The sequence below is a fragment of the Temnothorax longispinosus genome, chromosome 3 (genome assembly GCF_030848805.1).
Source record: "Temnothorax longispinosus isolate EJ_2023e chromosome 3, Tlon_JGU_v1, whole genome shotgun sequence".
In the NCBI taxonomy this organism is placed as follows: Eukaryota; Metazoa; Arthropoda; class Insecta; order Hymenoptera; family Formicidae; genus Temnothorax; species Temnothorax longispinosus.
In genome coordinates, this window is record NC_092360.1 from 21960729 (window position 1) to 21986312 (window position 25584).

General features: G+C 34.6%; 2 protein-coding genes across 6 annotated transcripts in view; both read right to left on the reverse strand.

The window, feature by feature from the left end:
• The window catches only part of Kair1d (Kainate-type ionotropic glutamate receptor subunit 1D), a 233017-nt gene that overhangs the window by 123866 nt on the left and 83567 nt on the right, over positions 1–25584 (reverse strand). For all 5 annotated transcript variants that reach the window (XM_071772582.1, XM_071772581.1, XM_071772584.1 and 2 more), the window contains 2 exons: positions 7473–7711; positions 1957–2112 (listed from right to left, as the gene is read on the reverse strand). In XM_071772582.1, the coding sequence (XP_071628683.1) occupies positions 1957–2112; positions 7473–7551 (235 nt within the window). In that variant the 5' untranslated portion in view covers positions 7552–7711. The remainder of the gene's footprint in view (positions 1–1956; positions 2113–7472; positions 7712–25584) is intronic.
• LOC139810331 (uncharacterized) lies at positions 19175–20664 on the reverse strand. Its single transcript, XM_071773768.1, has 2 exons — positions 20518–20664; positions 19175–20444 (listed from the first exon to the last, which is right to left on the reverse strand). The coding sequence occupies exons 1-2, from the start codon at positions 20578–20580 to the stop codon at positions 19917–19919; spliced, it is 591 nt and encodes a 196-aa protein (XP_071629869.1). The 5' UTR covers positions 20581–20664; the 3' UTR covers positions 19175–19916.

The following is a 25584-nucleotide window of genomic DNA, read 5'->3' on the forward strand; positions in this document are numbered from 1 at the left end:
CTGGAGCACCGCCAAATTCGGCTATCCGGCTACCCTGTGCGCGCGCTTTACGGCGGTTCACACGCTCGCACACATTTGCGGCTTGACCGATGCGCCTGCATGCGACTCCAGTGTGCATATTTAGAATGCACCGTTCGCTTTAATCATTTAGTAACTCGACATGGTAATTACGTTGGCCCTGGTTAATTCCATGCGCAAATATCCGCCGAGTTATTATTTTGTGCTGGACGTTATTAATTTCCGGCTGCATATATAGTTAAACGACTAACTGCAGGCTTGTATTGTATAATATATATCATGCAGAGTTATTTTCATATTGAACCCCATAACTTTCTCAACGTAGTAAAGAAATTCATGGCCTACTTTCTGGATCAAGTAACAACTTCTTATATATCACCATGTTTTTCGAATAAGATATGAGAGGTAGAAAGTTAAATTAAAAAATGACATAAAATAATAAAATAATTGAATGTAATATTTGAGAAATAATATCTGAATATTTAGATATTGAGATACTTCTTTTATTTATTATTACTATTTATATGTTAATGTTTTATCATTTTTTAAAGAAATACCATCATTGTACCATATTCCATCTACATTGCAATGTCTCAATACATAGAGTCCAAAAGATTTACGAATCATATTATTTTGCACATTATTTTCTACTATTAAAGTACAATAGTAGAACATTTTGTACATATAATACATATTTTCATACAAAGAACAATTTAATATTAATTTTATGAATAAAAGAATAATTATTTTCACTCGTTATAATTTTGATTAAGAATTTAAATACTAATTTAGATCATTAACTAATTTTATTCATGTATAACTTATACGTAAGAATTTAGATAAACACTTATAATTTTTAAAGACGTTCGAGTATCTAAATATAATCAGATATTATTTCTCAAATATTACATTCAATTTTTAAATGCAACTTTTAAAAAACATGGATGATTTGCGCGAGCGACCGCCATTGAAACATTACGTTGCAAAGTGCGTATTCGAATAAAGTAAAACTTTTAGTATGTTAAATCTAACTTCGATTCACGAACGCGATGCACTAGACGTGCCGAAACTGCAAGTAACAAGATTGAACGTTAGAGAGGTTTCGCCTCACCTGAGATAAGGATGTTAGGGCGTTCCAGTATTGGAGAACGGGATCGTCACATCGAGAAATTAACTGACAGCTCCTGTTCGAGCATTGGTGAGAGTGAAGCTTCACGCGAACAACAACATTGAATCCTCAATCGTGTAAATGCAGTTTATTTCGCACATCAAGCAAGTCATACAAACTTTTGAGGCAGTTATGCGCGGTTTGGCATGCCATATATGTATAGATACGTTAACGCGAAGTTTCCCGTCAATATATAGTGGCCACTTGCTCGCATAGCACAAGCTATTACCTTAAACTATTTGACTTTTATTCATATCACTAACTGAAGTGATATCTAGTTTTTTCTAATTTCTTAGTTTTAATGTTCTAATTTATACGCTATTAATAAAGAAGCAATCTTTTAACACATTTTTTTCGTTTCTTTAATTAGAGTGAGAGAAAATTTTCTTGTAATAAAAATATATTGTGGTAAAATCTTTGTGATTTTGGATTTGTTAATTGCGTAGTATGTAAACTAAATTTTGAAGAAGCTAGAAAGTTTATCATGTTTATATTTTTTATTCTAAATGTATATGCAGGTGTAAACATTTGTTAAACTTTAAAATTACTTTTGCAATATTTTACTTATTGTTAGATATGCGAATATAATACTAATCGACAACACTTTCAATTCTAAATAAAACAAAACTTTAAAAATCGCGTCACACTCTGATGGACGCTGAGTAACGATAAAAATAGCCGATCTTCGGGAGAAAATTTCTGAAGCGAGCAAAGGATGACGGAATCTCATGTGATTCGACGAGTATTTCCGATTCAATTATGAAACTCACCTCGTTTCGAGGCGTGGAAACTATCCTGTGGCTGTATCACCTCGACCTGGGCGCTGAGGCGAGACTTGGGTAGGATGTCTCGGTTGGCGTTGATCTTCTCCGCGGCGTAGCGAAAGGCCACTTCCTGCTTGTCGTCCGACGGATGAAACAGCCCGCCTGGGAAATCACGCATCCATATTAAAGGGTGCTACTTTGACGAGATCCACGCGCGTGCACTCCTCCTTATTTTCCGTCCACGACCGCCATCACAAAGATATCTTTATCCAACCTTCTATCTATCTGCTTTTCCGTGTCCACCGGCGCGCGATAAAGATTTATGGTCTATTTACACCTTCGCGAGATGATCCCGACTAGAGCCATGTTTCGTGTAACTTCACTGCTTAATGTATTTTATGCGCATGTGTTTACATGTTATATCTATTCAGCGTTTTTGAAATAATTCTGACGTCTTTGGCATAATTGAAAAGAATGCTTTAATATTTAAATTTAAATATAATACATTTTAATAGATACAGTTTAAAAAATTGCATTATTTTGAAAAAGTTATATTGAGTTCGAGTATTTTCTTATTTGTAAAATAGGTTCTAATAGATTCTAAAATTTATTGTCTCTTATTAAAAAAAGAAAGATATCACTTGAAAAAATTTATCTAGCGCCGGGATAACATCACACAAATAACGGATTTGTAAAAAAAAAACGAAATATAAGAAAAGAACGAATAACAACGTTAAATTATAGTCCAACTGCTATGCAACGAAATTGGATTGAAGTTCGTAAAATATCTTTATACTTAAAATGATAGTATCCCAACACGGTGAAAATTTTATATTAAATATTACTATGGTGTCGCACTAGCTGCAGACCATCGAGGAATTAGAAGTTAAAATACTATGTTTATGGTCAAAATTACGTTATTTAATTATTTTTAAAACAATGATTATAGTATTTTAACTTCTAATTCCTCGATGGTCCGCAGCTAGTGCGACACCATAGTGATATTTAATATAAAATTTTCTCCGTGAATCGAAAGTTTCTACATGCAAACACAGATTCATTTTTATTTGATCGTGGGAAGTGACGCATGTAACTGCACGTTGCATCCGTTGGCGTTTCTATCGTTTCACATTGCATAAGTATTCCCGACAGTTTCTTCGTGTGGTCCGCTGAAATTCCGCGCCTTCCAATTCATTCGGTTAGGAGAAATTGGCGCCATAAATTGATTTTAATCTCGTGTACGTCATAAAGTAACTGTACGAGCAGCTGCGCCGGCTTGACTCCGCGATTTATAGAATTTGCGGGATAGATTTACGTCTCTCGTTAGCGACCCGCTATCGATTCTCTTTGGCGCAACGAGGTAAGGTTCCCCAATTCGCCACGCTCATTGTGACAATAATAAGCCTAATAATGCGAACGAGAGCGAAAATGTGAAAATATATAGCTTGAAAATGTAACGCGAAGAAAGAAAGATGAACGCACGGTATTCACAGCAGGAGAATAAATTCCGTCGTGATTTCCTTGCCAGATTCATACGCGGAAATAAAATTAGTACACTTGTAAAACTTTTGTCAAGGAGAGAAGGAAAAGTGGAAGCTAGCAGATGTGATTAAAATCGCGCAATAACGCTGTACGTATAGACACCTATGTAATCGGTACATCAAGTCGGTCGTAAAATCATCGCAAAACATCGGTGAAAATACGTTTATGTAAATTAGATGTTTGTTTTTTCGGGCCGGTTTCGCGTTGAATTAATTAATCTCGAATTCATTAATACACTAATGAATTTCGCACAGAATGATCGGGGATATCAATAACCCGTCGCTATTGTTGTTGCAATCATTACGATGCAATAAAAATGTTAAATTGCTGCTCGAAATATACATTGAAGCTTATTCTTAGTGTTCCTCGTGTCAAGCTATACGCCATTTAATTACACGTGCGAATAAACGAACTTGCCACTACCGGTTGACGCAAATAAATCACGAAAATTATACACGACCACGGGCGCGTGCTGCTTTTAATTTTCGCGTCGATTTGACGGCCTCCGAAACAACGTTTATAATAACGTTGAATTCAAAACGAGCGAATAATGAGCTATTGTTCTAAAACAAAAGATTGCTTGTAATCCTGATTACAACGGTGCGTGAAAGACAGCTTTGTGAGCGTATAAATTATAAACCCGATTACATTTTTCAGTGTAACTATTTTGTGCGTAATCCGTTATACGTAACAAGCATTCATTAATACACGTGTGAACTGCACGAGAGCAAATTGAAAAAGATTTGCATATCGTATTATTGCATATTTTTATCAGAAACGAAAACAGATTTTTATACTCTTCCATGTCAGCTATTCAATTTGCAAACATAATTTTTTTTAAAAGAAAGACCATGCAATTGTGTGACCAGCAATAACAATGGAAAAAGCAGATGGAAATACAGACGACGGAAATACTACAGAAGACGCGGCAAGAAAGTTACGGATATTGAACTGGTACTAAAGAAGATGCTGAAAAAAATTAGAAAACTAAGAAATGTGAAACGCTTAAAATTCAATCGGCGTAATGTAAGTTAAAAGAATTTCTAGTCTTATCTCTCTTTCTCTCTTTTTCTTCCTCTCTGTCTGTCTATATATAATATCGTACTCTTTCTTCGTAAATTTCTTCCTTTTCCAGCTTTCATACAGAAAGCTATATTGGCCATATACGGCATTGGTGATATGCCACGGAACAAGCGTATACGGATGTAGTACGAACGAATGCATCAAAACTCGCAGCAAGTACAGCACGTATCTCCCTGAACTCGGACATGTATATCGATCCACTTTTGCTTCTCTCTCGCTACCACGGAAAAGAAAGCGTTCGGAAATCGAGTGTATCATGAATTCACGTTTCGATAAAAGTTCAGAGTATAGTCGTGCATTCACGTACATCCGCGTGTACGTCCGCGCGTCGTAAACGTCGACAGGAAACGACAATCATAATGTTAAACAGCGACGTGACGGTTTCGCATGTGCGTGAAATGTACGAACTGTTGTTGTTTTATCATATTTTCAAGAAGGTTGCAAAAAGCTTATATACAAATAAAACGCTTCTTTTATGAACAATTTATGTTTCCTCTTATTGCGAACGTGATTGGTCGTCTCGATTCAGTCGATTGATCGAGTGTACAAATGTGTGTGTGTTTTTTGCATAGATAATAACAAATAAACAACATCACAAAGCGCACGCGAAGCGCGCGCTATAATCATAGTGAAATATAAATCAATGATGTGCAAATCAATGATTTTCAGATGTAAAAATATCATGGCTGATATAACGTTATATTATCATTAAATCCTGATAACAATAAAGTTATTCAACTAATTAATTAACTAAAGATTCTCGATGTTAAAATTAATGAGTAATAAGGAAAAATGAGTTTTGAAAGCCAAACGGTTAGTCGTGCGTAAATTAACGCTAAATTAAATAATAATTTCCTACAAAATATAAATTGTACGTTTTAGCTCTACTTTGAGCCATCTTCGGCGACCTGGTGATAAATAAATTAAATAATTTCACATTTTTAGTTCAAATACTATGCAGATTGTAAATATTGGCAGAATTTTTTTGGTATTTTCTCTTAAAAATTACACTATCATGGACGTTCAATTTTTAAATACTCACCTTATGCTCATCGGAGAGCTGGATATTATTTAATTTATCTATTACCGCACCGCTGAACATGGCTTAAAGTAGAATCAAAACGTATGATTTATAATTTATAGGAAATTATTAATTGAATGTTACATATAGCGTTAATTCACGTACGACTAACCGCGTTTGATTCTCGAAGCCCACTTTTCCTTGTTACTCGTTAATAAAGTTATTAATTTTGTTTGTAGGCAACGATAACGTATATATCGATTGATGCAACAGAGAATCTACGTTCCATTAAATAGATGAAATTTTATTTTCTATTAGAAAGTATGGATGAAAGTTTTACGATCGCGTAATTTTCTGTACACAAAGTTAATATGTCTGGTTTTCATGTAATAGCAACGAGAAGCTTTTGCAACAAAATTGTAAACTATATTTTTAAACCCGCTCGTACAGGAATAGAAATGTATAAAAATATTCTATGATATAAAAAACAAAAATGTAACATAGTAACGAGATATTTTTTAGTATTATATATAGAATTTTTTTTAGTATTATATTATAAACTAATCATAAAATAATATTATCTATATTATTTTATTATTAATTTCTGATATATTTTAATAGTTATATGAAAGGCCAATACTTGCTTATTTTTTTGATTGTAACAAAATATAAATAGCAATTATACAATTTTTTATGTAAATACTTGCAAAACACGTAAAAACTTGGAAACCTTTAAAAATTTTCTCGATTTAAATTATGTAAAATTATTGCTTAGCCACTGTCTATGTGTAAAAAACTTTCAAAAAAATGTATTATATGTTTATTGTAAATTTATGTTATTCTGGTCGCGAGATTTTGCAGATTTTCGCGACTTGTAAGCGAAATGTGCTATCACCATGTCTGTCGTTCACAGAGCCAGCTACTTTCAATATACCCGCAGGCAGATGGTTAGCGACATTTAACTGTGAAATACCTCTTGTTTATATATCCGCTACATGCACAACACTACACGCGTGGTTGGTATTGGAGTGATTTTCTCTCTGACGCGCAGCAACCAGAACTTCGGTAATTGTCGTCGCACACGGTAAAATGCGTGTTATCCGCGTCACGTTGCCTGTGTTCCACTTGCACTACCATCAATGCCAATTAAATAAAGCACCGTTAGTAGCGCAGCCTTTTATCGTTGCCATTAATTTCAATTATTTGCTTGGCCGGAAAAACATTTTCACGAAGCCACTATAATTTAACGATATTTGACGATTGTCTACGTCTACGTAGTAGTATGTAAACCAAGAATTGTAGATTGAAAGCACAAGACGATGTAATTAGTCGAAAAATAGCTTTTTTTAATAAAACATTAAAAATTCAGTTAAATACCTGTTTTAATTAAACACTTGATTATAATAAAGATCGACATAAAAAAGAGATATAAAAAATAAAAAAGATAACACATAGTAATGTTATATAAGCAAACGATAAAGTTAGAAAGATTAGAGAGATTAGTATTTTCATATACATATATTTAATTGTATAGTTCTTTTTAGGGATAAAACAAGATTTTACATGAGTAAATCATTCCAAGTCTTTTTACGTTAAAAAAAAACTGGCGCTTGCTTTAATCATTGCATGATTATCTATCTCAATAACTATCATAATATTCCATTAAGTTCACTTGAGATTAACTGAGAAATAAGATTTCATCTGCTTATAATATTCGCAAATCTTCATCTTCGAATATTATCTCGAAAAGTCGCGCTACCTTTTCTTCTCGTGGATATTATCGATCGGGACATTGATAATAATTTTACTGACGCCATTGAATGCGGTCGAAAGGGTCACGGCTTTCACACCGAGGGAAACTGGGAAAGATACTCACCTATCCTAATGAAATCAGGAAGAGCCGCGGCGTGGGCGGCGAGGAGCGCCAGCAGCAGTAGCAGCCACCTCGCAGCCATTTCCGGTTCCGGTTCACCCCGCCGTCTCCCCCTGCGCCCTCCGTCGTAGCCTCCACCGCCGCTGCCTGGAGCCCCTCTCTTCCTCTCTCTCTCTCTCGCTCTCGCTCTCTCTTATTCGCTCCTTCCTTTTCTCTTTGTCCTCCCGCAGGAATTTACGCCACTGGAAAACAAGATTGGACAGCGAGTTCATTAAAATGCACGCCGCAAGTCTTCGTATCCGGTCTGAATATCTGCCTTCGTTTACAAGAGAATTGTATTTTAAACGCACCGCGACGTCATTAATTGCCGACACGAAATCAGCGATGATTCAGGAATGTCACTCCCTTGTAAGGATTGGAGAGCAATAGAAGGGTCGACGGAATTGAGGGATAATAGGCTATTAGGACATCAATGCCGCGATATTGAACGCGGAATTGTAGGAATAAGATATCACGAAACGTTAATCAAATTAAATAATATATATATAGATAATATATAATCTAAAAAACGCGGAATACTTTTATTGTATAACGTATCTTTATTGTTAAATATTTTACAGTGACAAGACGAGTCAGTTGATACACGCGACACTCGGCACTCGGTTTTCGGTTCTCGTTTTTCTGCCGCGCGGCGTGACGCTTTATGTACACAAATTCGATACGCTCGGCGCTCCACCGCTTGGAAAGCAAAGAGCACGATATTTCGACGTGTAGTATTTATTTTACAATACATTAAATATTTTCTACATAGAATAGGCTAGGATGTGGCTTTGGTATGTGTGTTGTGACGTACACAGTGTGCTGTATACGTACACTAGGTCACCGCGCTATCAGTCTCCCTTCGATACTCGAGTGATAGCGAGCCGAGTTGCGTATTAGCCCTCGACCCTGTAATTGTTCCCCGCGAGCAATTAATGATACCGAACTTTGACATTGCGATTAATTAACTCTCACGATTAGGAGCTCGTAACGGCATTACACTATGCACGCATTGGCATTAATAACGTCGATTTATTAAAGCAGTGTTTCGCGCAATTTATGTCTATCTCTATCAATGTAGATTGACTTTAATCTCGGCTTACTTTTTATTGTCTTCTAATTTTCAAAACTAAGAAAAGATATAAAAAGTATAAGTTAAACCGAAATTAAAGTTACGTTCGTAGAAATAAACATTAGAGTCGTTTAAAATAGAAATTCAAACGTTTCAAATTTTTCGTTTAAGTACAAATTATCTATTACTGTTTCCGAATTGAGAGCAAATCATCGGATCGAATGATTCAGATAACGAAAAGCCATGTATCATTTATTAATTATATATTTCACGTATTTCGCAGGATTGCACGTCGCGTTCGGGCAATGTTGGGAATGTCATGCAAAATGCAGCGTGATTATCGTACTCTGATAATTAATACGCGCGCAATCATGATTAACAGCGTTTCCGTGAATGTTATGTTGAGTTTGTGCTTCGAGAAACCCTGAGAGAAAGGACGAGACTTGAGAGATACCGAATAACGGCGGAGTTCGTCATGGAGTAAGTTTACATTATTTGTTACTTGCAAAATTAATTGGCTAGATCATTTATTTAAGTGATTTAAGTAAGATCTTTTGGGACAAAGAATAATATTTTATAAAGTTTACAAAATTTTATAAAAATTAAAACCTGAAAACAACTTTTTTCGAAAACTATAATATAACTATTTTATAAAATATCTTCTTGCAAAGTAATATGCAAATAAACAGTTCAATGTGTAAAATAACTATTTTTTGAAATGTTATCTGATTTAAATGCTGTTGTAATACATGCAGATTTCACATTTGTATTTTCACATCAGCAACGTAGTTGAAATGTAGCTACAACTCCGCTGTTGCACGTCGTGCCGGTGAATGACAAATTATCTTTTATTTTAATTTGAAGTAATGGTTCTGTTAATGGTACACATAAATATAACATCTCACAGAACCATTGCTTTGAAATGAATGGATTGAGAGAGATTAATGCAAATGTTTAACTCTGGAATATATATAAACGTCTATTAATTGACCCATTGCATATTGAAATGTACGCGTATATAATAAAGCTTACTGAATAGAACTTATTGTTATCGATATGTTATTGACTAGTTAGATTATTTACTGGTACAAAGTTTAATGCTGTAGCAGTAAAATAATTATTGCGCACGTAAAGCGTATAAAAATTATAGAAAATTTAAGCTTGTAAAATAAAAAAACAATAGGAAGTATTTCAGTTAAAATGTGCTCAATAAAAAGTGTTAAATAACAATAAAGAGTTATTTTTCCAAAAGAGTAGGTAATTAATTCTAAATCCGCTAAAAATATATTTTACATTATTTATTAAGCTATATGGATTAGAAATATATAGATTTTCGGAAAACAGAATTTCAGAAAGTAAGAACCCAAAGATAAAATATATTAATAGATAATATTTATAGTAAAGAATATTTAATATTAACCCTTAAATGACCAGTGGGGTCCAGCGGACCCCAGACCCTTTAGAATAAAATGTTTTCAAATGTTCTTGCCAAAAATGGAGCTCATGCTCCCATTGATGATAGTTCAGTGATTGACCTACCCGTGTGTACACTTAGCAGTACTCAGTTTACTTAATTTTTTATACTATGTCGAAATTGAAATTTGAACAATATTAGCATTTTATATTCTTCTCTAGACCTTGAACAACATTGAAAAAAATTGTCATAACTAAAGATCAAAAAATCAATGAGTAAGGAGACATTTTTCATGCTGGTGTCTTTTAGACCCCTCAGTGAACTTACGAGATTCTTGAGAGGTGTGGCATTTAAGGGTTAAGAGCACGCACATTGTAATTAATAGATATTATATTTCTGAGTTTATTCATTAGATAAATAATGAGAAATAAGGAAAGTAGAAACAAATAAAACTATAACAAATATATGTATAAAATGTTGATGTATTTAAAATATAAAGCTTTTATCGAAATAACTTTATGGTGCTCGTACATCATGATCAATGAAAAACGGAATGAAATATTTACTCTTTCTCCATGTCTGTAATTTTATGTGAAATATAAAAATTGTATATTAAATATCTATAATCTATCTATACATATAGTAAGGAAATATTATTAATATTTAGATACGTTACTTTTTCTTCTTTCCCCATTTTAATATTTTTTTAATAGAAGGTCTTTCTGGTATTGATATCTTTTTCCAAAATCAGATTAATTATATAAATTAAAATGCAAGAAAGTAACATTCAAAATTTTTAGTAAATTATTCCAGAGTTGACCAGTTACGTGTAATTTATATTAAATATTAATACTTAAATTTATATTAAAATATGATATTAAAATACAGTTCTTATATTGAATCACATTTAAAAAAAAAAAAATACTGATAGCGCGTAACGTAATAACGAGGTATTAATGTCAACATAAGAGTTTATGAAAATATACAAGATATATTAGATAATATAGAATATATAAAAATTCAAACCGACTGCAACATTGATTGTATCTATCAGACGTTTCGAATCTTATATCATCTCTCTTCCTCTCTCTCTCTCTCTCTCTCTCTCTCTCTCTCTCTCTCTCTCTTCCTCCCGCTCTCTCTTTCTCTGAGCATTATCAACCGTGACATATCAAACTTCAAACTTCAAACGAATTCCGAAAGTTTTTTCGGCTTATAAGTTTGCTTGCCAATTTATAAGTTGATACTTTTGTTGCATCGTCGTTATTATAAAGTACGTTTATTTTTCAAGAATGCCACGTAAATTGGTCACAAATTCATTCTGCTAATATCATTATTTAAGAAATGTGGAAGCGAACAAATAAAAAATAGAACTTTTCTTTACCTACGATATACATATGCAAAATTAAATTAAACTATAAAAAAATGAACCGTTAAATCAATTATTATTTTTGAGCAAAAAGTTATTAAATTTATAACAAAAGATACGCAATGAAAATCATTAAGGACGTAGAGGTAAAAATGTTGCGCAGCAGTTATTGCTTTTTCTATTGCGACTATTGTATAGCCCTTGGTAGTGTGAAGTAAATTAAACAGTAGAAAAAAGTGGTACGAGTAGTTATGGTTGACCCCGGCATAGGTAGAACGACCATAATAGACGTATAAATATCTCTCTCTCTCTCTCTCTCTCATACATTCATCTCTTTTTAAATATAAGTTTCGCGAAATGTTATACAACGGCTACATACACCGGTTGTCTGCAGTAGCATTACATAAGCGTCGCGCTGTGAATATAATTCTGAAATATATTATACGCGTTGGAATATATTCCGCGAAATTCCAAGGCACGCTCCTTGCTTCGCCGGTTTCTTCCTTTTGTTGCAGTTGCCCCATAATACTCGACGAAAGTAAATGTTGCCATGTGTGGTCAGATTTCGCACAAAAATGCAGGAAAACGCTCTCGCTGATTTTAAGTTACAACATCCCTTGGAATATACATTCAAATTTCATTACAAATAATTATCGCCTTTTTTTCTCACTTTAAATGTATGTAGAGTACCTACTTTTTTTCTCTCAGTCTACTTAATTTTCGTTAATTCGAAGTAAACTGTTATATTTCAAGTAAAAAGAATTTTTCTCTGTTTAATATTGGCCATTAAATGTATAATTAAATTATTTTTTTTTTATTATTAAATTTGCAGTAACGGATTAGTCCTTATGGATTTATCGTTCGAAATTGGATTACTTCATGTATTTTGATTTCCCAGCGGAAATATGTATTCAAATTGCTAATTGTGCGCGTTCGTTAATTTTTCCGCGGGTCATTCGGAAATTACAAAACTGCGTGTGCTTTTCTTTTCGTTTACGCGTTTATCATCTTTGCAAAATAACATTGCGGCGGCCGGGATTGAGAGCAATGAAATACAATTGCCAGCAAGTCAACTAAGCAAAGGCGCTGTTGGGAAGGCGAACGAGGGAAAAAAGAGTAGGACTGCCCGCACGTTTTCTAAACTGAAGCTGGAGGGCTTTTTTTCGCGAGCCCGCGAAACGTATAGCTACAATGGCGATGCGTATACAAATATACGAGCTTTGCGAGAGGCAGAACCGAGTCGGATTGCGCAAGGTTGGTAAATGCGGTCCGAGAACACAGTGAAAATACATAGCGCTACGCCGCGCCGCACCGCGCCGAACTACTATGTGTATATACGCGCCTTAGAAAAATATTTGTTAATCCCGCGATGCAGATTTCGTTAAGCGACACAAATCCCTTATTCGCTTTCGGGAATAATCCTCTCTTTCATTATGGAGATCATCGCGTGCGAGAATAGATCGCGCGTTGTATTTTTCCGTTTTGTTTTCCCTGAGTTTTTGTATTTGGCGCATATGTTATTCACGGACTGCATTGGACGTCCATAAGAATTACCAGAGAGAGAGAGAGAGAGAGAGAGAGAGAGAGAGAGAGAGAATTTGTCAATCCATAACACGATAAAGCAACATGCGCGTATACCAGGTAAAGTGCGTTGCCTTTGTCATCGCTTGATATTTCTGTCAATCGAATGGTTTCAAAATGCATGAATTCGTGCGATTAAATTTATCGTACGTTTTATTGAGCGTAGCTCGAATTCTTTGGCAACATATATATCCTTTCCGATTATCGAAAACAATCAAGTGTCAAAAATTAAATGTTACAGGTGTAAAGATATAACGTATAACAATTATATTTACCAAATTACCATCATTATTTCCATTTCATGGTCATTTAATATTTGCTATTATATATTATTTTAGTTATATCCAAAATTGTTGAGTCATGTTACCATCATCTGGCCATCTGGCCATCACTACGATAGTGCATGCGCGTAATCAATTCTAACTATCTTAAATTATATTACATGTTGTGTGAAACAATATTACATTGCAATCATTTACGCTGCGATAAGTTTCAACTACGGTAAAATCGCTAAAAGCAATTTGCAGCTTCAGTTTCTATACGTGAATTAACCGGAAGCGACGATACCGATGGATCATGCAAAGTTATACAGTAAACACTAAACTTCTATATAACTTCTAAAGACATAATTATTATAAAAAACAATTAAAAAGATTTATTATCGCGATAAAATAGTAATTATAGTCGGTGACTTATAGATTAATTTAACATAACATCAAAATCTAACATTATGTAACAAATTAATTCATACATCAAATAATGCAGGTATAAAACACTAGATTTTTAACAAAATTGCGCACGATAGGATCATGAAAGAGAACTTTTTACGTATTGCTAAGAATAATATAGTGTCTATGTAACACATGCAAATTAGTATTTATATCTAGATTTGCGTGACATATTTTATTAAAATCTTATCAACGTTTTTGCCCTTTTTAAAAGATCTACTTTACGCTTCTATATTATTTCCGGTGGTTAACATCCAAAATTATTCGAGATCGCCGATTTAGTTCGCAAATTAATGTAATAGGACAGCAAAGGCTGACATTACAGCGCATGAACTCTTGCGTTATGCATGCTCGCAGCACCATTTACCTATTTATCCACCCGCTATGAACTGGTTGCTAGAATTACCGACTCGCGATAGTTAACCAAGGGAACATGGCACGCTACTTCGCTAAACGTTTTGCCGCTTCCGGTCTGCGCCCATGAGACCTTTCCAACGGGCGGAAATGTTGCAGCGGCGTAACGCACAGTTTATACACGTGTGCCGATAGCTTATTCTCTTTCCGCATAATTTATAAGGCTTACAGTCACCGACTTCCTTCGAGAGCGACGTGACCGATACGAGCGTGGATCACCCCCGTCGCATATACATCCACGGAATTTCCGATATATCGGCGTACCCGCGACATAACGCCCTTTTGCAGATGGGTTGTAAAGCTAGAACCCTATCCCCTATCCGCTCCGTTTCCGATGCACGCAATCTCCATCAATTTGTATCGCGCAGCCTGTTGCAGCACAATAAAATAAAATGGGGAGCGCGAATGCGGTTGGCGCGTGTTTTAATTTTCGATATTAAATTGATATTTTTAAAATGGATTATTCAATAGCATCCGTTAGACGTAAAATGATAAGAGTCCTCTGTAGGAAAGTCTGTCGATAGTTTCAATCGGATTATTTGCGGAATATCGGGTCATATTACGAGGTACCAGGAGAAATGTGAGGAAAAATGGTGCAAGATAATATTGCATAAAAAATTAAGTACAAAATGAGCTTCTACTAATAATATTTGTACCTTGTTTTGTCATAAACATTTTCTAAATAAGCAAGCAGTTACTTCATATAAAAAAAAATATTAAAAGTATTTTGGAACTGATTGGAGACAGAATCTCAAATTATGAAGAGACATAAAACTCGAAATATTATATCTACATCGCTAAATAAATAAAAGTTGCGTTATTTTCAATAAAAACACATTCCTTTTAATATTAATCAGCTTTATCGCCATATATTTTGTACCTTCTGTTAAACTGCATATATACAATTATATTAGTTAGAAGATGGAATAGAATAATTGAAGATGTTTTTAAATATACATATATAATTTTGCAAACTTATTGTCTTATTTTAAATGGATGCCTAGCATCTTTACTCGTAATAACCTTACAAATCGTTGTTCTTTTATTCTCGAATCTTCAGTTATCTTCAATCTCATCGCTTCTCCATCTTGGAAAATATCGTCGTGCCATTGTATCGCGCTATCATTTCGTATTCTTTCCTCCTCTATCGAGAAAGATCCTCGTAAGAGAAAAGATATATTCGCCTTGGGATATCATAAAGTAATATTGACACTTCTCAAAGAAAGAAAACAATTTTTTAGATTGTTTAACGGGGAAAACTGGCTCTGGCTTTTCAGTAAGATAATAAATTAAAACAATTTTTAAAATTTTTGTTGCATGACATTGTTATTTGCATTTTGCAATTAATATACAAAGAAAATACAGATATATGTATTTTTATATTAAAATATAATTAGAGCATGTGATCTGATAATGTAATCTAACCCACTTTTTTAATAAAATCGCGAAAATTTAATTTTCTCGACTCTAAGATTAAAATCTTTTTTAAGTTCTTAGTAAAGTGAGTTAAACCACCGTTGTAGAAAACATCACCCTTCGATTATGTTACCCTTTGATTTAAAATTAAAAATACCATTTGCGTCAAGAATTAAACATTGACTCGAGATTATTTGAAAACTGTATTGCTGCATCATTTGAAGTATTCAGTATACCGTTAAGAAGACACTGTCGCGCACGCAGGGAGTGCGTTTTACGCATAATTAAAGGTGCAGTCATGATTTAGTCGCGATATGCATGGATGCGATAAACGAGGGTGTGAACGAAGTAGAAGCGAGCGCTCGAAGAGCCAACATCGGCGCCGTTCAGAGATGCGCACTAAATTTTAATGAACGCTTTGCCTTTGTGCGCTAAGCTCTTTTCACTGGGGACCGTCCCATAGGACTGCACGGACATGAAATTTTTATGGAAACACGGATCATTCGTCTCGCGCTTCGTCTTTCTATTTCTGCGCGACTATTCGTCCTAGTCTTTCATCATAATGACGTTTTTCCTGATGTTTAACGAGAGAATTCCGGCTGTTCTTTTTCGCATAATCGTTCGCGACGCATCGCGGATGCACAATATAAATGGAATAGGGAAGCGCTTAAAACACGAGATCCTATATGTGTGTACTGAATCATCTCGATATCGATCGGATCAGTCCATCTGGCGCAACGCCGACGCGGCGCACCAATTTTAAATGAAAAATTGGGCAAAGTAGGAAACTTGCTACGAACAAGGAACTTGGAACAAGCATTCGGTAAAAGTGTTCGGAACTTTAATAAAAACCGCAACGTACGTACAAATGACGATCTTTGTCGAACGCTAAATTAAAAATTCTTTTAAATCAGATTTACGTTACCTATATAAATCGTTATGTAAAAAGCTGAAATGTTTTAAAATTTTTGTGTTCAGGTCGTCGTACAGCCGCACCGGAACGGAAAAAGAATATAAATGTTGCGAATAACAAAATGGAAGTTTTATTATTTCTTTCTAATGGTTTTCGCGTTACGAGAAATGGAATACGTAATGCTTTTCGATTTGTCTCACGTACGGTTTGTGAATATTTACAATTTCGCCATTAAAATTCAATTTGTTTCTCGTTACTTTCAAATCGTATTCTTGCAATTCATTACGACATAGTTAACTTATTTATTAATATATATATATATATATATATATATATATATATATAATCTGTTCGCTTTGTATTGGCGTAGGGAGACCCGAGCGGGTAATACTCGTCTATTGGTTTTCTCGCATCGCCAACATTGCTTCTACACAACATCGTGTAACACGAGTAAATCCCCGTCACAACGCCGAAATTGCCGCATCGCGGCTATAGGATTTCCTATTTTATTTTCCGTTTCGCTTGCGAGTCCCTTTTGTTTAACGTTTCATCGCGGCACGGCGCGGCGCAATGCAGCGCGCGGCGCGGCGCGATGTCTTTTCTCTCCTCTTCTATTCTCAAATGGATTTTGCATAAGAACGCCGGGACGCGCCTCGTCTCGCGTGCAGTAAAGCGCGCATAAGTACTTTCTTTCGGAGGAGATATTCATGGCGAGGTCGTAGCAACTGTGCCATCGGAAAACATTCGTAACGGCTTCCATTCGCGAGTCCTTCGCGATTACACTATCCATCTCTCTCTCTCTCTCTCTCTTTCTTTCTCAAAAAGCTCGTTTCCTTTCTGCATACGATCCGCTTGGACGGCGAAGAAAAGAATGCGAAATGATGCACGATGCTTTCCGAGGGGGAATTGAGAGGAGGACGCGATAAGATTGAAGGATCCTAAGGATTTGTGAAGGAAAGGACAATGTTGGGGCGTTATTGTGAGAAAAGATATCCTTCGATTCAAGATCTGACAGTACAGCCGTGATATTGCATAAATGATGAATGAAGCAATAAGTGCCATGCGCATTGCATACATGAAATATATTGATACATTATGTGTCAGCATTTTTTCTTTATGGAAATGAAAGTACAACGCATCAGAAAAGTGTTAATCTTAAATAATTCTTATTAACTCTGTGCTATGATTAAATTTGATTATTTTATCTAAAGTAAGGAGGTGATAGGCCAAAGAAACGAGCTAAAGAAAAGATATAATATTGAAATAAAATTTATTTGTAAATATTAAGTAAAAATTAACGTCTTTTTTTCGACTTTACTTATTATTAATCTAATATTATTAATCTTTCTCACAAGTACATTAAATAAATACAAAAAAATATTAAATTAAAAATAATCATATTAGTATAATTAAACACTAACTTAAATTAAAATTACCATAACACGTAAATACGCGTGTTTTACTTAATATTTACAAATAAACCTTATTTCAGTATTACATCTTTTTTTCAACTCGTTTCGTTGACCTATTATCTTCTTACTTTGCATATTACGAGCCTAATTTTCTAATATTACGATTATTGTAGAAATAAATGGCACTGTAAATTATGTTCAGATGTTCAAGAGTAACATTATTAATTAATATATTCCACTATTTGTGTATGCGCCAATTACACGCGACTATTATACGCCAATTATACGCGCCAATAACTTCAAAATATTCGCTATAAACTTACAATTTTTTGCTAGCGTGAAATTCTCGAATATCGCGCTTTCATCTTTTTAATTTATAAACTAGGAGGAATTACGCAGGTCAACAAGTTCTCGTTTTACTGCATCAGTGCGGGTGTGTAAAGATTTTTTGCTTACGCGTTAACGGTGAACGCGTCAGGATTTCCAGGCATTTCTGTGCATTTACGTAATCCTTACCTGTCGACTACCGAGATCGCATGTTTCTGTCACTGCGTGAAGCGAGATTCATGCAAAACACATTCATACATTCGACCACTGCGCGCTATTGTGAATTATGTGTGTGGAAAATCGAGATAATTACGGCAAAACTCCTCTTTCGTTCATGTTCACATCGGATTCGTATAAATACTTAAAAGCTGTTAGTTAAAAGAAGTTTTTCGCGTTATTTAACATTAAATTATATTATTCATTGTTCTATTAAAATCTATGGCTTTCAGATAATTCCTGATAATTTACAGATTATAGGGATCGAATATTGTAATAATACCTCTATTGTTGTAACTTATCATACCGCATTGTTGATTTTATTACTAATAGCTATTCAGAATATTTTAAATCAGCTTATTCGCGATAATAGATTAATTAACAATAATAATATGATAATAGTTTTAATTAATAATAATTCTTGCATTTTAAACATTTCAATTCTACAAAATTTTATAGAATTCTTTACAAATTAAGAATTTGTTTGAAATATCAAAATGATCGAATTCGATATATTCGAAAAATCTAAAAAAATGTTAAAAATATCTTAGTTTGAAAATTGGCTAAATTAAATATTTAGGGTATGAGCTCCAAAAAATGGGATTGAGAGAACCTATCGTTAAAAAATTTAAATACGTTAAGATCTATGGACTTCAAAAATTTAAACATCCCAAAATTTAAAGCCTTAGAGTCCCAGAATGTGAAAGCCCAAAGACAATTAAAGTTTAACATTCTAACCACCTAAGGAACTGCAAATTCAACTTTTCTGAAGGCCACAAATTTAAATATTCAAGGATCCACGAATATATTCTAACTCCGTGGTAGAGTAACTTTATTAATGAAAAACTAAGAAAACTTCAGTACAACATGCCATGCTCGGCTTAATATATTCTCGCAACACGTAGACTATAAGCTAGGCATTAGTCGAAGAATGGCAAAATGGTGCGGACGTGGTACCGTTCGGAGTTTGTAGGGGAGTTTCCTATAGCCACATCCGGAGGGATCCCGGTATTTCGCGCACCACTATTCAACTCCACAATTGTGCTTCAGATACTTTTACACAAAAGTCGAAGTTCCGCAAATTTTTTCGCGTTGTTACATATTGTTAAATCCCCTCTGAATCGTAATTCCCTTTTCATATAAGATATATAAAGAGTTGACAAAGTAGATAATAGATAAAAATGTGTCTTGTATTTATTTACTGATGGTTCTTTGAATAAAAAGAATTTGCTTTCTGGTGCCAATTAATTCAATCTTATAGAGAAAAATGTAAATTTTATCATTTATTTATGTTTATGATTTCGTTTAGTTATTCAATAATTATTGAATATTGTATCGGATATTCGCAATTAGTTTTTTTTTCAAAAAGTTTGGAAAATTATATTTATTCATATTTAAGCATTCGATATATTTTTGTCGCTATATTTAATTTAGATATTACTCCCAGTGAAAATTTATTTTGTTAAGTGCAAAAATAATTATATTATTTTTCCAATGAAATCTTAACAATATTTATTGTTTCCTTCCTTGGTAGTTTTTGCATTTCTTATCCTGGTAGTACATATTGTGGTGGAACTGCAGTTGGGATTCCAGTTGGGAATCCAGTTGGGATTCCATTTGGGATTCCAGTAGGGATTCCATTTGGGATACCAGTTGGGATTCCAGTTGGGATTCCAGTTGGGATTCCATTTGGGATTCCAGTTGGGATTCCAGTTAGGATTCCAGTTGGGATCTCGTCATTTGCATTTGCTACCCATGCACTTTCAGGTAACCTTGGTGCACTTGTCCATGCACTTTCAGGTATCCCTGGTACACTTGTCCATGCACTTCCGGATGTTGTTGGGATCTTTCCAGAGGTTGCTTTAGGTTTTCCTAGGGACCGTAACCAAGGCCAAGAGGGCCAAGAGATAGAGCGTTGTTCAGTAGAGTGGAACAATCCAAGTGGATCTATTAATTGACGCAATGGAATTGGGAATGGTATTGATTCCAATAGAGTCTTTGGCCGATTATATGCAATGGGGCTGCCTGGTATTCCTGGTAACACATTTGGGCCGACGGACCAAGGTACTTGTCCCTTTGCGCAAAATAGAACGTCATTATTCTCCAGAAATTCATCAATAAGCGATCATGTTCGAATTAAAACTTACGGATTCCTGGGCCGTGGCGCACACCACGACCGCCAAGACCATGAAGACCACTGTTATTTTCATCTTGCTATCTTGCCAATGCCTGCACTGTTAATGCTTGCATCGCAGTGCACTAACGATATTTATACCGCGCCGCTGACTAACGCGATCTGGTTATCTGCTACGCGTCTGTTTTGCCACTTGCGTAGATGTATTCTACTGTCAACTCCATTCTATATAACGAGAATAATTAATAATTTCACAATGCATCAATATGTTCCGCATTCTTTTGGTCATATGTCATTGATATGAAATTCCCATATGTGTGCATGCGGAAATGACGTCAGACAAGCGTATTTAAATAGATTCCGTTAAGCATCTCTTCAATTAACTTGCAAACGTACTGTGGAATGATATGTTCGCAACATTAACTTAATAGCTTTGTGTAATAAATTTATTTGTGTCTGAAGGGAAATATTCGCCGTAAATCAAAATCTTGTTGATAAACAATTCACTAAAATTGTGCAAATTATTTTGCACATGGCTTCCTCATAGAGGAAGTTTTAACTTCCGCAAATTTGGAGATATCGATCTATTTCTAATTTTATTATATTTTTCAGTCTTTTCTACCCCTATTTCATATATAATTTTTTTAAATTCGGTTAATTAGACTTAGCTTTATATGCGATCAAAATTATGGACCTTTGATCGCGTATAAAGCTGGATCTAATCAACCAAATCTTAAAAAATTATATATGAAATAAGGGTAGAAAAGACTGAAAAATATAATAAAATTAAAAATAGATCGATATCTCCAAATTTGCGGAAGTTAGAGCAATCACGGACATTTCTAAAAAAATTCAAAAAATTTTTTTAAAAAAGAACCCCTTTACTGATCATCGCCAAATTCAATACCGCAACCTTCCTTGAATAATACTCTATCGATTAAAAAAAAAACATCCCGATATCTCAAAAATTACGGAAGTTAGAGCATATACGGACAACAAAAGCATACATACATACACACATACATACATACATACATACACACGGACATTTTTTTTAGGCGATATTTCGACGTTTTACAACAATCTGAACATATTGGCAGAAAAAAACTCAAAAACCAATCTCTTCGTTGGTTTTTTCTACCCCTATTTCATATATAATTTTTTTAAATTTGGTTGACTAAACCCAACTTTATACGTAATCGAAGGTTCATATACGAAATTCACGAAAACAAAGCTTCCTCTATGAGGAAGCAATTTTTATCCTGTGTGATATAACACAAAGATTTTGTATATCTCGTTGAAGATAATTTACTAATAGAGAATGAATATTTAAAACTTGTTTAATTTCTTGTAAACATGAGGCGCAACAAATGCCGTACTTGTCCGGCTCTTTTACTTCACACTAAATGATAAAGATCGCGCATAAAGGTGAGAGATGGGAGCAACGCTATGAAGCGACGCAAGCGGAAAACGTTTGGATTTCGGGGATGGACGATGTACACACGCCGGTATACGGCAATCTAGATTTGAATATGCATGAGGATCAAGGCGTATGGCACACAGCTTGCGCCTTCGGTTTATCGTGACTCGAGATATGTTGCAAAGCCATCTCGATGACAAAACAAATAGCATATCGAGGATTATAAAACTCGCATCCAGAATATACGTGGAATTCTCTGGAAAAATATCTGCGCTCTGTGCCGAAAATAACAAGAGACAATTCTATCATCATACTAGCGATGTAATGTACATACACGTGGACGATGAATTTGATTGAACACCACGTAAATAATATTATAAATTTACAAAAAAAAATAAATCTATTTCGATTAATTTAATTTAAGTTCATTTAATAATGTTTCTAAAGTTGATACATTATTTAAAATATATTTTCTTAGTTTCAGAATTTTCTCGAAAGTTGCTCCTTTTTATCAAACATTTTATTATTATTTTAACGTCGTGCATTTTTCGTGGAAAGCGCGTTTAGTTTGTTAAATTTGATACTACATTGAAAATGACTGTCCTTTATAAAATGTTAAAATAACTCGTTAACTTTTTCATTCCATTAAACCCATTGATATTTTTGTGGAACGTTTTTGGTACCATCTCATTTTTTCGCGGCAGAGAATTGAACACTCTATTGATAAAAGCCCTCGTAACTTCGCTACGACCGGAACACGTCGGCGGAACGATTTTTCATGCGCGAGAGAACAGACAAAGCTCCCTAAAAACCTGTCCAAAGTGTCTCTCTATCGTAAAGATGGAACGGGCAATTATCGTCGATGGATGTCGGTCCATAAGCGTAAAAATGCATCGCGTGAATTAACCGGAAGATCTCCCGAGACTCTTGCGCTGCGTACAACACAACATCTACACCCGCGGTTTTGGTGTTTGCAATCCCCCCACATATAACTCCGTATTTTTGCGAAGTGTACTTTACGAAAATGCGAGTATCCTCTATACGTGACATCGCGTAATACGCGCTAAACCTTCACGCGCGCGCGCGTTGTGAAACTTTATACGTGACACGTGAAACTTTATTGTGATTCAACGTTGCTCCTTCCGTTTATGAAATGTAATTTTCGAAGTACTATTTAAATGCGATAGTTTGAGTTGTACACGGGCACACATGTTCACGTGTGTCGGTTACATAACTTCGGAATTTACATACTCATACGTATTCATATGTAAATTCCAAACTATCATCTTTTAAGTTTCAACTCTCGACTGTCAATTGAACAGACATATCTTCAACAGACGTTTCTCACAATCAGTTTATATCACCTCGTTGTAGTGAACAATATCAACAATAATTACCAATGCATAACGATGGAAAACTCACTATATCTCTTTGCTTCTGTCTAATAAAAAATAACTTTCGATTAAAAAAGAGCACTGAATTATAAAATCGTAATCGTTTAACGTTTGAAGTAAGTACAAGAGTATCATAAACATCACTGCGCTGAATTTACCTCTATTTAAAATCGCGAAAGGTTAAAAGTGTTGCAAAAAGCATGAATAGCTGTGCGAAATTTTTCCCGAGTTTATTGCGTATTAATAAAATGTACGAGATTGCGCAGCTACGTGCTTTCACGTGGGATAGTCGCACGTTTTATGATCTCGTTACCCGGCACTCCTATGTTCGTGCAATGGACATCGCGACATCCCAAGACCGTGAACCGAACGACCGCTCTTAGTTGTCGCTCTGCGGAAATTGCACCTGCTATTTGCTCACTCGCGACGCGTGCACGTGCGTTTTTGTCGGCACGCTAAAATGCTGGAGAGCGGCAAAATTCGGCCGGCGCGTCTAATAAAGTAACGCGCAATAAGAGAATGACGTACGGCCGCATTACAAATGTCCCGCGTCGACCGTCTGGCTTGCAGCAGCCAGCAGCTAGGATACAGAATGTTATATCGCGTCGCACTAATTGCAGGCTTTAAACGCTGCACGTATGTAATGCATCCTAATTGGGAATGTAGTTCCTGAGTGCCTCATTAATGACGTACGCGTTCCACGACCGACTTTTTCCGCGCCGTTTGTAGGTAAAATAAATAATAAATGAGTCGCACTGTTATTTCAATCGAACGACACAAATTGGAGATTGCGAGGTTGTCAATCGTATTTACATGTCGTATAAACTAACGGGTATATACGCTAACCGTGGATATACACGCTTTTAGCGCTTATGTCATTTATCATCATTACGTCCGGTCACTAATCGCTTTATATTATCGGTGCTGAAGCGAAAATATTATGTACATATTGAATGCCTTGTTGTACGGTAACTCGCGTTAATAGTAAATAAATTAATATGCGCAGGACATACTGTTACGATAAAAGAAACTTTACTGTCACTTTTATTGACAGATATGAACGAGGGCTTTAATTGATGGTACTTCGGGATGTCTTTATTGAAAAAAACTTCTGAACGCGTTCAGAATGAAACTTTTTCTATCGCTTTTGACTCGCTTGTTTGCTTTTCTTATAATCCAAGTTAATGATGAACATTACTCATCTTTAGATGACATTGTCACTCGTAAGAAAGATGTAAATAAAGATCAGTTATTTGCATCTTCATGTTATTATACTGTAATTTTTGAACACGCACAAAAGATGACTAAATCAAGATAATAAGGAATATAATATCACAAAAGTGGCAATCAATATAGTTTTTTAAATAAAAACGTTTTAAGAGCAAAAATTACTATTATACATTTAGATGAAAGTAAGTATATTATTATACATTATATTGTATACTGTGCGCATTGCTTATCTACGCAGTAAAATATATTTTGTAAATAAAGTACATGCGATATTTATAACGAAGAGATAGATATTATTGTTGAATGTAAAATTTTTCTCGAGACGATGGAATATCTTGATGGAAGGAATCATCATAGAGCTTTACTTTAACGTACGCGAAATAGGAACAATGTAAATACAGCGCGAAAGCCTTGTCAGAATAATCCAGTTTTATAATGCACTTCATTATGAGGAAGTGGGCTGACGTCCGTTGGGACGGACTGTATGTGTATAGTCGAATAAAACGCGCATATGCACAAACAAGACACAAGACAGCTTTCCCTTTATGCCGCCTTTACATCTTTTTTAAATATTAACTTCAAGAGAACGCGATTCAGAATGCTACCACCGCGTCAGTCTTCAATTTTTTGTCAATTCCAGATTAACGTTGGAAATATTAATTCCGTTTCGAATTGTATTCGCACGAAATGAAATTATCGGTATATTAATATTGCACGTATTTTAAGCGCGCAATTTTACAATTTTCCACTTTACGATTGTCTGTGTTTCTCTTTTTTCATTTTTTATTGAAAAATGCTGAATGTAATAAAATAAAACTCATAAGTCATGCAAATAATTTCGACGTTTTCAAAAATCGCTTTAATGTAATATCAGAATATATTTTTATTATTTATGCATTAAAATATATTTCCCTAACAAATTCAATTACCTAATTAAAGTGACTATGGTAAATTTGAAATTCATTGGAAATTTCTCAAAAGATGATTTTATTAACTGAGACTTACGAAAAAACGTAATAATACGAAAAATTGCATT